This window comes from Polyodon spathula, chromosome 25, assembly GCF_017654505.1.
Source record: "Polyodon spathula isolate WHYD16114869_AA chromosome 25, ASM1765450v1, whole genome shotgun sequence".
NCBI classification, from domain to species: Eukaryota; Metazoa; Chordata; class Actinopteri; order Acipenseriformes; family Polyodontidae; genus Polyodon; species Polyodon spathula.
In genome coordinates, this window is record NC_054558.1 from 20,086,599 (window position 1) to 20,103,147 (window position 16,549).

The 16,549-nt window shown below is 38.9% G+C and overlaps 1 protein-coding gene across 1 annotated transcript; it reads right to left on the bottom strand.

Moving 5' to 3' along the window:
- Positions 1-7,791: 7,791 nt before the first annotated feature.
- Positions 7,792-16,297, bottom strand: LOC121300368 (transmembrane protein 119-like). The gene is made up of 2 exons (XM_041228943.1): positions 15,869-16,297; positions 7,792-9,878 (listed from the first exon to the last, which is right to left on the bottom strand). The coding sequence occupies exon 2, from the start codon at positions 9,861-9,863 to the stop codon at positions 8,823-8,825; it is 1,041 nt and encodes a 346-aa protein (XP_041084877.1). The 5' UTR covers positions 9,864-9,878; positions 15,869-16,297; the 3' UTR covers positions 7,792-8,822.
- Positions 16,298-16,549: the final 252 nt, after the last annotated feature.

Genomic DNA, 16,549 nt, shown 5'->3' on the forward strand with positions numbered 1-16,549 from the left:
TCATTTTCCTATGAAGCCTGAACTTCTCTAATTATAAAAATGCACTTTCACACGTATATCAAGTATTTTCTGATTTGATTAACATGTTACCACAGTAGAACATTTTCAGGATGCTATTTACAAAAAATACACACATTCATGTTTTTTAATTACAATGTTTTCTAATATGGAAAAAGTTTTGCTTCCATACCATCTCACTGTAAACAGGGCGCAGGTCCTGTTTTCCAAAAACTTGACAGCAGGATGCTTTGGAGCTGCCAGTAATCCACTGTGGCACAGACTGCATCTCGCTCTCTTTGCTGCTACGATGAATTCTCCTTCGCTAATAAACAGCCTGGTCTGTATGAATGCCAAGCACCAAGCCATCGAAATTTGCCGTGGTCTCAAGGTGTTCCGTTACTTGTTTGAGTCTTTGTTACCAGCAGTGTGTAAATTGCCCTCAGTCTAGGAATTAAAACAAGGTACTCCACTGGTATCATATTTGGAAAGTTGACTCTTCTATTTTAACGATATTATGCAGTCTTTTTTTTTTTTCCAGAAGGATTTTTTGCAATGCTAGTTTCACAGTTTCTATAAGTTATGGTCAGATGTGATTATGGTCGTGATATATGATATATATATATATATATATATATATATATATATATATATATATGACAAATTCTAACATTGGACAGAATGCAGACGGGCAACATGTTTGCCGGGCAACATGTTTCAAAATTAGCACCTTGCAGACAAATACACTTGAAATGTGACCCTGAAATTGTACCTTTTAAGGCTAAAGCTGCCATTGTTATGCAAGACATTGTACAACACCAGAGCTTGTTTCTTTATAGCGCTGATTTTGTTGTTTTTCATTTTATAGCTTTTCTAGCACGCATATAGGTTTCCAGGTTACATCACAACCTCAGAAAGGTGCATCGATTGTTCTGTCACAGTAGATGGCCTGCCATCTAACGTCTGCCTTGCTTGCTGCCTGAAAACCGTTGGGAGCAGACTGTGTAAATTAATTGATATATCAGTTATTGTAGTTAAAGAGCAATATTCAATAGTCTTGTGTTTAGAAAAAAATGTTGCAAGCATTTTCTATGGTGGTGCTTTGTCATAATCGATAATGTACCCATAAGGGGGCAGTGTGGTACTTCTGTGTTACACCAAGACTGTCCAGTGGCTGTCTCCTGACTTAGAAATAATATTTGAATTATATACAATTACCGGAAATTACTTCTAATTCACTTGTGTTTATTACATCTCTCAATCTTACTTATAAACTAGCATTAAGAAATACTTGAAAGACAAATAGCTGAAATCTCCTGGATAGTGGAAATTACTAAAGCTAAAGCTTATGTTTGTAATTTGGAATTCCTATTTACTATTTTTAGCAATTATACTATTCTGGATTTTCAAACGGTTTTATCCTTTGTGTGAGTGCAGTGCATTGGTACAAACAAGCAAAGTCAAATAGAATGCTTTTCTAGTGCTGCCATTTTGCAGTTGTTCTGCACACTACTGGATCTGTTCTTTACCACTTGTTATTAAACAGAATGCAGGACTCATGCAGGCCTTGGAATGTGTTTTCCATCTCCAGTAGCTGGGCTGCTTCCAGGCATCTCCTTCACAGAAACCGTTGCGAGAAAGAAACCCATCTCTCAGACATAACAGATGATCGCAGCTGCAAAACAGCTAACACTGCACCATAATAATGGGCTCCTTTAGTATCTGGGCAAAATCTTTTGGATATAGAAATATGTTCTCCAGCTTATTGTCCTCAACAATTGCAGTGAAACGTCAGTTAAAAGGCAGGAAACTGATACGAGTAACAGCAAGTAGTAAGTCTGGTGTTAAACTGCACTGTGGCTGCCATTAAACTGTATTATGCACTGGATTCTGTAGATGCAATTTTTGCTCCTGTTTTTTCACCCCCTATGAATGGGTATTGTGTGAATACTAGGAAATAGATAATAGATATTGTTTGATTTAAAAAAAAATCCTTTTCTAGTGTTTGCTTAGGAAGTTGGATCAGGAAAGTCAGTGGTAGAGCTGAGGACTCTCCCAATAAATCCTGGATTCAAATCAATAAGCTGTCAGCCTCAGTCTTGCTAAGTGATCTGTTTGCAAAGTGCTTGACCTGGCTATATGTGTGTCAGTCCCAGTACAAGCAGGAATAAGCACACATGCACGCATTGGAAACAAGATGTTACACCTCGATTGGAATAATACTGATTCTAAATGTCACGACCCGGCATTTTTCAAAATATCACACATACATTGACATGCAGGACATCTAATCTGAACAGGATTATAACAAACCATAATAATCCCTTTGAAGCTGACGATTAACTGTTATTAAAAACAAAGCAACAGAATGCGATGTGATAGGTACAGGTAATTATTTAGTGATCTGGTGTATAGTTATTAATTACCAGCATGTTATATAAATAATCCAGTTACTGTATAAGCACCTGGTTTAATCTACTATGCGTTATTTACTGTGCAATACATACTATGTAACTTCATAGGTTACGGAAATATTTATAAAACTTGTGGGAGTATCGCCTGCTTTGTTACCCGCTGTTGTCTGGGTCCTTCCAAATCTCTTGGGTTTGTTGATGTAAGCTGCCAAGATGCATTCTGGTGCCAGTAATGCTGCCCAGCCTCTCCTTTTGAATGTTAACCAAATAGTTTACTGGTGATAAACATCTTATTAACATGAAGTTAACAGTAAGTAATACAGCTTTATAAAAAAGAGTCTGCTGCTTGTATTCGAGCCCAGCAGGGAGGCTGTGCTGTTTGAAAACCCATCTTTCCTCTCTGTTTTATTAATGTTCTCATGATGCACACTGAGCAGCAGTTTGATCTCATTGTATAGAGAAGACATGCACACTGCATGATGTCATATTGCCCACTGTGTTAAGGAGCTCACAAATCATTTCGCACATGTTCTCCTGAGTTTCCACAGAGGCAGCTTATCCTCTGTAATGCTGAAGGCTATCCTTTCTTGAGGGTTATTTTCAAAACCAGGTTCTCTTTTAACTACTTTATCCAGTCAAAAACACAGGTCAGCTGGTATTACAGCTTTGGTTATCGGTGCATTTCTGTTGAGTTTCAATACATATTCCATGGGAATCCTTGAATTGGGTTAATCCATAAACCTGCTGATCTTCATTAATAGATTGCATATAATGAATGAAAGAGTCATTCTAGAATTCAGTAATAAAGACTTCGCTTGACGTCTCTGTTACTTTCTATGACATCTCTGTTACCCTAATGCCCAGGCACATAGTCAGCATGAAACGTGACCTTCCCCACCCACAACCCAGAACAACGCACGCAGGGAAACAATCAGAGTGAATTAGCACTGTAAAGTAACAGCTTTAAGCTACTGTTAATGTAATCCCAGCCAGCGCATACTGAACTTTCATTCCTACAGCCCCATTCCCCAGATGATGTTTCCATAGACCGGTCTTTTATGTTAACCCTCCATACTGGCACATTTGAGAATACAGACATTTTAACAGCTACAATAAGCTTTAATGGTTGTGTTCCAATAGCTGTTTTTGTTTAATTCAATTTAAGCGCTGGAGAATGTCTGCAGTAAGCAATCTGGACGATTCAGTGTTACCGCAGGATGAGAACAGTAGATTGGACCAATGTTAACCACTGCCTGATTTAAAGGGAAAACAGACTTTTTTCATGTTGACTTCTATTAGTTCGTACTTTGGCATCCTGTCTTGCTAAGGCAATGACACAAACCAGACCACTGTTTAAAATGAACTTTCTCGCCTTTTTTTGCATTGTCTGTCCTGTTTAATTGTGTTATCCCCAAAGACTTGGGTGCAGAACGCATTGTGCAGTGTGCATAACACAGGGTTTGAATTAATACATTAGATTCCAGTAGTGACTCCTCCAGTTAAGATGCAAGATGCGTCTTTAACAAAAACTTTTTTGATTCACCCTTTGTGCATTCTCGGAGCAGACCCCAATAACTGTCTAGTTCATTTGCACTCCTCAAAGCCAGATATATACCTGCAAGGACACAAGATTAACCCCTTGCATAGTTAAAAGAAAACGGGTACATGAAAAGATCCCATTCCCTGGGTAATTTTGTTTAATAAATTAATTTGAACGTAATACATTTTCTTTTTTTCTGCTCATAGATGTGGCTCCTTGAGGTTTTTGCACAAAACGTCTGTGTTTGGAGAAGAGGTCTTTCATTTCATTGGTCCTTAGATGTTAATGCAGGAAATAGCCCACATAGTTCTTGGCTCTAGGTAAGGAGCTCAGGGAGGAAGGCTTGGATAGCAGAACCCCACTAGTTGGCATTGTCCTTCAGTGTTTAGTTACTCTCAGGAAAAGGTGGAGTGGAAAGTGTTGTAGGTTTAGCTTTGTTTATTGGGCTCGTCTTCTTGTCCACTTAATAGCAACACCAGCTGGGGGAGGAAAGGACTGCAGTAGGTTCTACTCTGCCCCTTAGGACAGGTTTCACAGACCCTGCTGAGGGCACTTATCCTGGAATACCCAATGTTGCTTTAGGTAAGGTAGTCTAGAATTACTGCTAATCAGGGTATGTGAAACCAGTTCACATAACAGTTTTAAAACAGGGATAACTGTATGTTTTGAGCCAGAATTTTGATATTTCAGCCACTTCAAAAAAACAGCTGCTTGGCAGAGGTTCAATGGTAAATAACTGGGGGATTGTACAGACTGGATCGAGGTGCATTGTGAGGAAGCACAGACACTGCCCACCCACATGGTGGTTACCAACCAATGCTGCAGCTCTCTCATCTTTCATTAAAACTTCAAAGGGTCATTAGCACTATTTTTAAAAAGAGAAAAAAAACTGTCGATGACAAGCACGAATTTACATTTTAAGAACGCCTAAGAGCCCTTGAATTAAATTCCTCGGCCTGTGTTTTCCACTGCGGGTAAATGGCAGGTCAAGTGGCCACTCCATAGTTATGGATGTGCCTGAGCAACGGCCGCAGTGGACAATCCCTTTGATTTCCCTGTTTATTTTAGGCTTTGTAACTTCAGTGGGTGTTTTCCTGCCAGCACTAAAAGGCTTTGTGAATTCCCACCCCAGTTTTAAAAGAAGAGAAAAATGACAACCAGTTTTCATAGCTTCAAAAGTCTGGTTCTTGGTTTATTCTTTTTTACTGCGCTGTCCCCTTGCTGCTTTCTAATGCTTGCAGTCTTTCTATACTGCTCCCTTTATGAACGTTTCCCTTAGTAAAAGCATAGCTAAGTGTAATACAGCACAGTGAAATCACGGTAAAGCACAGCCAAGCATTGTAAAAACCAACCAGCTATAATAAAGCTTGTTAAAAAACATAGCAAACCAGGCTAAACTATGGTAACGCTTAGACTAACTACAGGGAAAACCATGTTAAAACTACAAACATACCATGCAAAAATACAGGGGTGTGCAATAAATGGCACTGACTAATATAATAATAATTTTTATACAGTGCCTTACAAGATACAAGACTAGGGTGTGTGAACTGTGCATCAGCTACAGAGTCACTTACAACAACGTCTCACCCCAAAGACAGAGCACAAGTGACTTGCTCAGGGTCAAGCAGTGAGTCAGTGGCTGAGGTGGGATTATGAACCGTGGACTTCCTGGTTATAAGCCTGTTTCTTTAACCACTGGACCACAAAGCCTCCTCAAAGACTGATCAAGCCTATGTTACTTAAATAAAAAAAAAAAGTAAGTGGAGAGTAAAAGGTAAAAAGGTCATGTAATAATAGTACTGTTTAATTACTGAGACCCGGTGGGTAACATTGCTGTTCTCAGGATAACACCGACACTTATAAAAAGGGATATTGTGCTTTACTTTGGAACAATTCCCCTTGCCAAACCACACTGTCACTCTAGTATTTCTTTTCTTAGATTTTAGAGGTCGGTTGGTTGATTCTCTTACTAAAAATACTTAGAAAAAAGTCCTAGTCTTAAAGACAGGGTTTATTTTGAGCATTCTCCAATTTCAAGGCTGTGTTTTTACAAAGCTGAGAGCAGTACTATAATTAAAGGCAGATGAAAGCGATGGTTGCCATGTTCTTTATTTGTGAAACATACTTTCAATTTGGGGTTTGCAGTCTCTTTAATGTAAGTAAAGAGAGATGGTGCTTTTGCATTATTTTTATATCGTGAGGCAATGCACACCAAAGGGTTGTTCCTGGAACCAAAGCAGAAGAATCTGAATCTGTGAAGCGTGAAATGTGAGCTCTTCAAAACATTTCTTTAAAAGAGAAAAACACCCATTACAATTAAAATAAACATTTAAGCAACACAGTGGCAAGGCTCTTAATTAGGGGTGTGCAGAAAGTATGTATGAGTACTACTATCATGTCTTTCTTTTCATAATAAGCTAACCAGTTACTGGTGTCGTCTTTAATGACTCCTTTTGCTCATATGCTATGCAAATTGGGAACTATATTTCTCTATAGTATCTGCCACAGAAGATGTGAAGTAACAACAGACACACACATACACACACGCACGCACGCGCACACATACACATGCATGCATGCACACGTGCACACACACTGCTGAACACACAGATCAAACACTTTGTGCTTCACATCAGAGTCGTTTCTCTAAAATATTTATTTTACCAGGAAAGAACGCTGAGAGCTGGGTCATGTTTCTTGCATCAGGCAGTGAGAAAAGACACCTTCCTCTAACAATCCAAGAAAAACAGATACTGTACACGTTCAACTCTCATTTACACCTCGAGGGATCCATCACACATTCTCCAGTGTGGGACGAGATTGCTCTCCTCTACCTCACCCAAACATTTCTGCAGATTCCTTATCTACCTAACATGTAGGTATGACATGAGTATTTTCGGATCTATTTATGTACATAGCTTTGCTATCACACACACACACAGAGATACACAGATGACAGGGGTCATGGTAAACTGTGCAGAATCTTCAGATTCCAATGCATATTCCCTTACATAGATAATCCACAGTGTGGGGGTCCCCCTGACTTTCTAGATCAGACAGATAAAAAGCCTGCATAGTTTGAACAGTTTCCTATTAAACTCTTTTCTACATGGTGACAGAATATGCCATCGTTTTTCATTAAAGGTAAAAAACAAAAACGAAGTGCCAGATTAGTAGGCCAATATTCTAAGGAATGTTTGGAGCCGCTGCTGGGAGTAATGAAGAACTGTATTCCTCAAACTGTTTGAGAAAGACCCCTCTTGGGATAAGATATTTGTGGAGGAGGAAAGCTGGACCAGGAGATGCAGGGGGAAAGTGATATACTTATGCCTTAATAATAGGAGATCTTAATTCTAATTGTTTCTCTCTTTCTGCATTCTTGATGAATTACAGATAGAGCTAACCTTAACACATGAACACTTTCAGTTAGATATCATGCTATCAATTACAGCATTGGGCTTGGTTCTGAAATGTTCAATTTTGTCCCTTTAGGAACTCATACCATGAATGTAGGGGCTTGTGTAGTAAGCAGCTTCTTGTTTGTGGCTTTTCCTACCTGTAAGGAGCAAACCCATACAGCATCATGCTGGAGGATGAAAGTATGTTTCTTTAGTCTGGTGATAGCATGGTGCATCTGTCAAAAGAACCATTAGACTTATGAACTGTGACTATGAGTAAGGCTAGTCCAGTGCTTTACAATCTGTGTTATTTCCCTGGTTTAAAGAGCTATTCATTCAAAAGCACCCAAACCACACCCGTGCAGTTGAGCAAAATAATTTAAAATGAACAAACTAGTAACTGTAATCAACAAAAGGTTTTATTTCTGTTTTTTTTTTTTTTTTTTTTTTTTTTTTTTTTAGTCCAGAAAATATTTTTGAAAAGGAGTCAGGCAACCTGCTTCATTCACAAATGACATATGATTCTGAAAAATCAAAAACATCCCAGGGGACAGAACAGAGTTACACTTATTATAAAATGATAAAATGCAATAAAAATATAATGACATAACAATAACAATGAATGCTGATGGAACACCGCGATAAAACAAAGTTAAATGTTTTTTGGATGGACTTGGTTTTGAGTGAAACGTTGCTGTTTGTACTGCTTGTGATCTTTTTCACAAAAGTCATAAATAATTGCTGCCTTCATGATCCCAAAGCACATTTCATGGGTGTTTCTCTATAATACTGCTGGTGAGCAAACTCCACACCACTAACATCAATCTTATAATGCAATCGTGTTCAATCAGGCTGTACTGAAATTAATAAATCAGTAACAGGTTTAGGATTAGAATTAGTGTCCTAACATAATTTAGCATAACTAAGCATATCCATTGGAACAGCCCTATTCATGCTCACTTCCACTAACATACAAAAACAGAAGGCACTTATTTTAAAGTTTTGTCGACAGTTAAATATAATACTGACCTACTTGTCTAATAAAGAAGAAAACCAAGCAACTTTTACAGGCTTGCCATGTATAAGAAATGCTAATGATAATGCCAGATATGTTCTTCTATGTAACAATGAAGAAAGAAATTAAAACATCATCAAAAGCAATCTAATGCATTCTGATTCGTACAAGATGACTGGCACTGCCAGCCGTAGTATTTTCATTAGAATTGGCGTTTTTCTAGGTTTTGGTATTAGCATTTAATTTAATACAATGTGTGACAAATGACTGCAAATGGGTCTCATCTTCCTTCCATAGCCTTGCATAACGGGATATGAGCTTGACAGTGGAAAATATAAAAAAGACATTTAAATTGTGACCTTGAAGGGGAAAATATAATGATACAGGTTAGTCCAAAATATGCCCCTCTTATTTGCTTTGCGGTGGAGATGTTTTAGACTACCGGTTGCCCCTTTTTAAAATGCTGTGGTCTCCCCGCAAACAATTTGGGGTGTCAGGGCTTCAGTGCTTTGTGTTTGTTCGCTTGGGGCAACAGCAGGCTGCTGGTTAGCAGGGGGGGTGTCTTGCGTCTCCTGGGGGGGTGGTTTGACAGTCTCCAGAGCTGTCTGATTGTCAGGGCTGGTCTGAGTGTCATCATGATTGAATGCCTGGGCTGGAGCAGGGGGCTCTTCCTTTGGTTTTGGAGGGGCTGAGTCTATTGTCTGGCTGGAGCAGTCTTTGGCTTGATTGGGGCTTTGCTCTGGCTCTGTATTGACAGGAATCTGGGGTTGGCTGGTAGGTTGCTGAGGAGCAGGATCCAGAGGCTGACTGGAGGGTTCTGGAGGAGAAGTATTCTGGGGCTCGCTGGCTGGTTCTTCAGAGGCAGGTGGAGCCTGCTGGGGTTTCTGCTCTGCAGCTGGCTTCTGTTCGGTGGGTTTGAGTTCTTGCTCGCTCACTGGGGCCTTGCAGGGTGATCTCAGATTTTGGGCGGCTGCTTTGATGTCAGCTTGGAGCTGCTTGGTGGAGTCCACTTGCTCATCTTGCTGGGAGCTGGAAGGCTTGGCTGGGATCTCGTTGAAGCTCCTACCTCCTCCTGACATATCTTTCTCGTCCACGTATTTCTTTGCAGGGAAGGATGAAGGGTAGTAGGAGTTGCCTTTGCGCTTGTGCCGGAGGATGGAGGCGCAGCACGCAATGAAGATGATGATGGCCAGTAGAGAGGCCACCACGACGATCAGCAGCATATTCTCCCGCAGGAAGTCCACGATCAGCTGGAGGTTGAAGGGTTTGACCGGGACTCGGGTGCCGTTGGAGGTCTCTGTGGTGTAAATGCTTATGGTGGAAATTCTGATTGTGCTCAGGGTGGTGTGGGTGCTGAAGGTGGGGCTCTCAGACTCTTCATCCCCGCTTTGCTCTGCAGATGTCAAGGTGTAGGCAAGGGGGGTCGAGTCACAGCAGCGGGACCACAGCAGGACGTGAGACGTCAAGGACAGGAGAAGAACCAAAGAGTTCCTCATAGTTGCACAAGAATCCTTAAAGAACCAACAAGAAAAAAGTCAAACATACTCTCAATACATACATAGCATGGGATAAATAAACAGAATATTGTATATGGTGGTGTACAGTACAAGCTGATAGCCATGTCACTTCAGATCAGAGTGACCACTCATCTTAAGTGGGTGAAAATCAGCGTATATCTTACATAGCACCCTATAATACTCTATATCTGTTAATATATAGCTAAACAAGAATAATTAGACAGTGTACACTAGCTTACATATGGATATACTGTATATGTATATATTTCTTTTGGAAGATTTTGCTCAAAAAAAGTAGGAAATATAATATTTGTATATATATGTCTCTATATATATAATATTATATATATATATATAGATATATATAGTGATATATATATATATAGTAGGTGTAATTATATATACAGATATATATATATATATATATTGTGTATATATCTATATGGATATTATATATGATATACAGCGTATATATATATATATCACCGCTATATATATATATATATATATATAGATACTTTCATATCTTGTACTAATATTTTGGAAATGTTTACTGAAGAAGCTAATTACCCCAATCTGTAGCATTGAGCTCTTTCATTGATTGATTAGCACCCAATCCCGCCAGCTGTGTTTGCAATGGAGTTAGTTTTCAAAGCAGCTTGGGTGCTTCACAAAGCAGAGTATTTGGAACTACATCATGTCACTACTTCCCATTTCCCTGCCAGATAAAGTTACATTTATGTTGGTTTAATTTGTTTATTTTTCCCATTTGTGCAAATTAGGGCATTTTGTGTAGCAGAGTCATTGATTGTTTAGGAGCTTTGAATCAAACATGTTCTCTTCTGTTTTTAAGGTTATTCACAATGTCTATTTACTGTTTGTGAACAATGATTGTTAACACAAATATTGCCCCCTCGATTGTAACAACATGTTTATCTTATGAGCTACATGAATACTTGCATTTGCATGCCTTATCCTTATCAAACAGACCGGAATACAAACCTGCAAACGTGTTCACAATGTATGTTTAGATAGTAAAATAGCATTTCATATTCACAAGCACTGTTCAAGAGGCAATCTAGTTTATTCAACATCCTTTTTAACTCAATCAAAACAGAGCCTTTTATTTCCACAGAGGCTTTTTGTAATAACGCAATGTATTCAATATTATGGTTGCATATTCATGCAGAAATCGCAATGTGCGTTTCACAATTCACAGTCCTTGCATGCATCTATAATTCATATCATGTGCAACAAATATTGTTTTCCCACATTTCCCCATTATTAGCCACTGTATGCAAGGATATTTAATAGCACTAAAACCTCAGTCACTCAGAGAAACAATGCCTAAGTAACTACAGAGCAGTTGTTTTATCTCATTGTTATAAAACTAGTTTACTGCTCTGCCTTCACTATCTTAATTAGGAACATGACCTTGAACAGTGCAGTGCAGTGTTGATAGTTTGGAAGAGGAAGGGTTCCATTAGAACTGGGGGGTCTATGTAAAAGATAGACAGCTCGTTTACAGATTCTAATCTTCTAATTCTAATCAGATTCTAAACTAGGCTTGGACTGTGTATGTTTAGGTAAGGAAGTCCAAGACTTTTTTTGCTATATTAAACTGATTTAGTTTTAATACACCCATCAGGACAGTTTAAAATGTGTATTGAAACTATGGATGCCAATGCAGCCAGTTTGATTTGGACAATGATCCATCAGTAATGTCATTTCATGGTCATAATAACGGATAGCCCTTAACGAGCCAATGCAGCTGTGATAGTAATGTTTAAAACACAACGTATCATGATTATAGATTATAGCTAAACAGGATCCACAGAGGGACGCAGTGTATGTTTAGATTGTGGTTAAATTGTGACCTGCTGTGTCTGGGAAAAGGAATATTTTGGTCTGTAAGGATGAAAGAACGGAATGGAAATGAAACGCTGGCTTCATGCCATTGCTTTTTCTGAAGTTCCTGTTGATTTGAAACTTTGCAAAAAAAAATCCGAAAATGAAGAGGACCCAAGTGGGATGAGAATTGGAACCGTGTGCCTCGTTTTGAGACAAGAAAAACCGTACCATGGACGACTTCTGCTCTTGACGAAGCATGAGCGGCATGACAATGACTTTTGGCTGGCTTGTACCCTGTCAGGTGACCCTCTGAACAGAATGGGAACTCATTTGGAATATTTGGGTATTGCTTTAAGTACAGCAATGCTTTTAATTTACAACACAGTGCTGGTTAATAGTGAAAGATTTGTGTGTTGCTGTAAAAAAACTTAGATGTAGTTGTTTTATTAACTTTAAGATTACACACTTATTAATGTATCTACTTGTACTTACATTGCAAAAAAAAAACTGAGGGAAACTAGTCATGCCCTAACAAAATGTCTACGCTTCCAAAAAAAACAAACATGTAATGAGTAAGTTGGGATTTAAAACCAAAAAAAATAAAGAAAATAAGCACAGTAGATGAATTTTCCATGCTAGACTCTTTTTTGACTGTTAAGGGGGAATGCGCTTTAACCAAAAATATGTCATGCTCAGACTGTAATAAAACAAAATGAGGTTTGTAAAATTAAAATGGGTGTCCTGTTATATGTAGGGTGCCCCTTTGTTGAGTCTTACTGTCACTAGTTTTTAAATATGAATATTTAAACAAAAACGCAATCAGACTGCATCTCGCTGGCCTGCTGGAACAACAGGTCAAGGTTCTATGCATTCTAGACTCCTTGATTCCTGTGTTCTGTGTTCCGAGATGTCTTTGGGGATGCACTGGGCAGCATGACATTCAAAGGATGTGGATTTAAGAAGCAGTGGAAACAAACTTTGAACAGCTTCACCCCCCCTCCCCCCCTTAAGAAATTGTGGGAGATTAAGAAACCACTGCCACAAAGCTGATTCCAGAAAGAAAAACGCAGACAAATTGTCTGGGCATGGTGGAAGGGAGATGTGTTGGAGCTGGGATGTCGTATATTACAGTGTCACATACAGAGCCAACTTAAACAGAAGGGATATTATGGTGGTCATATGAAGCAGAAAACATTGTAAACTCAAAGAGGCCAATAAATACTGGCTCTGCTTCACAGTTTTTTAATATCCCATGGAACAAGGTTTAGGGTCTGCTTGAAGGCCAGCTCGGGGTCCCAGGGTGCTGAGGTTGATAAGAACTCTGGTTCCTGCAGTATGGAATGGGGGGGGGGGGGGGGGACCTAAACCAGGATGTAGATAAGTTCCTATTATGTCACTTCTGTTCTTCATCGCATTAGTGATGACGTAAAATAACTGAATAGTATTTAACAGTATAAAAATACTAAGAAAACTACAACAAAATAACTGCTTCAACTTGTAAATATGCTGGGGGAATCTATCATTCAAATTCAGACCCTCCATGGATTACCAGTTTTATTATTTCAACAATCACAGTGGTGTGTAGAAGCTGAAAAAAAAAAAAACCCTTCGTCATTGAAACTGCATCATGTGCGTTATTAGAATGTTATTTTGCATTATTTATGATTGTTTTTTGTTCTTTTTTTTCATTATGGTGTTTATGTATTTAGGAGCTGGGCTGTTGACAGCTGATTCGGACTGATCCATTAGCCAACTAAATCAATGGATCATTTACAGTAAGTGCCTCGTCATGAGGTAGCACTGTCAGTTTCAATCAGACACAATGATATTGTGTTGCTATTGCAAGCTGAACTAATCTGAGTGTATTCGATTATGATTCTCTAGCCATAATAAGAGTGAACAGCATGAATTTAAAATAGATCACCTGATTCCTGTGAAACTGGATCAATTTCCATACTGCAAGCCCTAGTTATAAACAGTACTGTTATCCATGGAGCACTGAGCAAATCCAAATAAAGATTTCATAGCTTACCCTAAAAGATTGTCCTCAACATAAAAGATGCCTTGGTAACCTGACAGGAAAGTCCCATGGATTGCAAGGATAGTCACACACATATCATGCAGAATGACCCCCTCCCCCCCCCTCCCCAACACACACACACCTTCTTTGTTGAAGCTCCTATCGATCCTGTTAAAGATGGATTACCTTGGATTTATTATTTACTTGCTGGGATTTGAAATGAGGTTGATAAATACTGTATGATTTCATTATTAAACTAAACTTCTTGATTCCTATCACTGCTATTCATAATGCACCCTAACATTAATTCAGCACAGTTTCATTTTGTACAAAATAAAGACTTTACTGGTTTAATTGGAGTCTTCTTTCCTTTTCTAGAAAGTGCTCTACAGTTTTTCATTATCTTTCCTCGATCTGCATATTTCTGCAACGTTGAAAGAGTTCATTTATTATTGCACTAGTTGTTTGGTTTTTTGGGAGGTTTTTTTTTTTTTGCAAAAAGGGTTACCTTGAAAATCTGTCTAGTTACATACACATTGCTTAAGCTAAATTGATCCCAGCCGCTTTTCTTGAACAAGTTAACTTTTTAGGAAATACCATTTTTTCATTTATAAAACTGCCTGTTGATTTTTGGTGACCCTGCAACGAAACCAGATCCCTGATTTAATTACATCCTGAAAAAGGACACTGCAACTTTTTCTGGAGCCACTAATTGCCCCCATCATACACATGCACCCACGCACTCACTCACATACACACACACACACACACACACAACTGCAAGCAAGTTAGCCCTGCACTTGTATTGTATTTCCTGTTAATTCAGACCACACTGCAGCAGATTCAATCTAATAAGCATGTCAAACTCCAGATGGACAGCATCTCAATGCAGTCTGGTAAAGGATGCATAGTGAGTTCCTTATGGGAGTAGGGCACTGTAATTACCTCCACTTTTACAGCTCTGTCTTGCACTGAATAACTGTTTTTATTGAAGTGCTTTTTCGGCTGTGGGGAATCTTGGCAGCGGATGACAGGAAACCCTGCTGTTTTAAAAACTGAATGCGTGGCAATGTTTTGTCGTTGTTCATTTTTCCACACTGAGATTGTGAGGAACAGTTGCAGCAGAAGAACCTCTACACTGTATGTGAAATCCCCTGCAATTTAAACTGCAGGCAGACTCTTCGACTCTGAGGTCCACAAGGTGATCCCTGAAGCATTTATGAAATGAGTCCGTTCTCACATCTTCCTTTTTCTGCAAACCAAGATGCTACCCTACCTATCAGTCATAACCTACATTTATGATGACTTTGCTAAAAAAAGAAAAAAGTGCAGTTTTGTATTTAACAATAGCATTGTAAATACCAGTAGCATCCAGTAATAGTGATCCACAGATAAAACCCTAAACACTTTACAATACAGGTACATTAACCATACCAGAGATGCACTTTTTCTGCATGATTTTGCTAATGAAGGTAAATGGTAACTAAGATGCTATTGTGAAGTACGTTGATTAAATCATAGTGCACATATGAAAAACGTTTGGTCCTGGTCACTTCATATCTCTGTTAACTACAACGAAATATAGTTTTGGATATTAATATATTCCTGATCCCTGATTTAATGTCGATAAAGGGATAAAGTAAGGTGTTTCCTTCATATGAATTCAATGGGACGTCCTGTCTATTGATACACACAGTGCATTTGGAACTGTAGACATTTACCAGCCAACATACACTCAATATACAGAAACAGACCATTTCACCGGGTGTATTCTTGTATAGAATATCTCATAAAAGCATATACTATACTGATAATTATAAAAAGCACACATTATCTGAATACACTGTACTATAGTTTAGTGGAGCTTATGATATAAGAAAAAAAGCAGGCTGTACATTGTCAGGGCAGGACTTTGAAACTAAACTGGGGGTACCAGTATTTGAAAACTTTTCCTGACTGAAATGCATCTTTATCACATGTTGTTGCTCAGCTGCCGAAAACTCAAAACATATAGTAAAAATGAGTGTAAGAATTCCATGTTAAAATAAAAGAAAAGAGTGAGTTTGTTTTAATCTTTAATCCCTCATAAATTAGAACGTAATTGAGTACTTACAAGCCCAAGCTGCTGTAGTACAAGATGAAACTGTTTCCTCTGTAGTGAGAGCTGGAGAAGTGAAGGAAATCCTTCAGGATGAAAATGATCTTTTCTGGTGTTCAATCTCTTTGTCTGAAGTGCTTGTGCTGCTCCTGCTTGCTGCTTAAGGTTTTCTTGTCAAAAAAAAAAAAAAAACCCTCTGGAAAAATGTTTTTGTGTTGTCAGGAGAGCTTCCCTCCTTCCTTCTTCTTCTTCTTCTTCTTCTTCTTCTTCTTCTTCTTCTTGGGTCTGGAGTCTGAGCAGAGCCAGCTGGGTATTTAACAAGCAGATTGTTTTCATTAGGCTCAGTTTAATGAGAGAGAGAGAGAGAGAGAGAAAAGAGAGAGAGCGCGAGAGAGGGAGCAGTGGTAAGGCTTCAGACCTCCTCCCCAATCCTCTGTCTGCACTCCTGAGGCCTGACACAAGCTTTTAAACTGCACATCTGTACGTAGAGAAGGCGGGGGCAGCTATTGGTGGGGTTGAGCTTCGCTAAACTGCCGGAGGAGGTATCCCACTCTACCACCAGCTGATATCTTGCCCCTCATGGGGTGCAAAAGGGCATGAGTGGGTCCAGTGGCAAATACCATGGCGAGGTGAGCAACTGGAAAAAAGTTAGGGTTTAGTTTTTTTATTTATTTATTTTTATAAGAATCTTTCGTA

What these genes read in the sequence shown, in the direction of transcription:
- LOC121300368 (XM_041228943.1), bottom strand. Translation starts at nt 9,863, where the DNA reads ATGAGGAACTCTTTGGTTCTTCTCCTGTCCTTGACGTCTCACGTCCTG.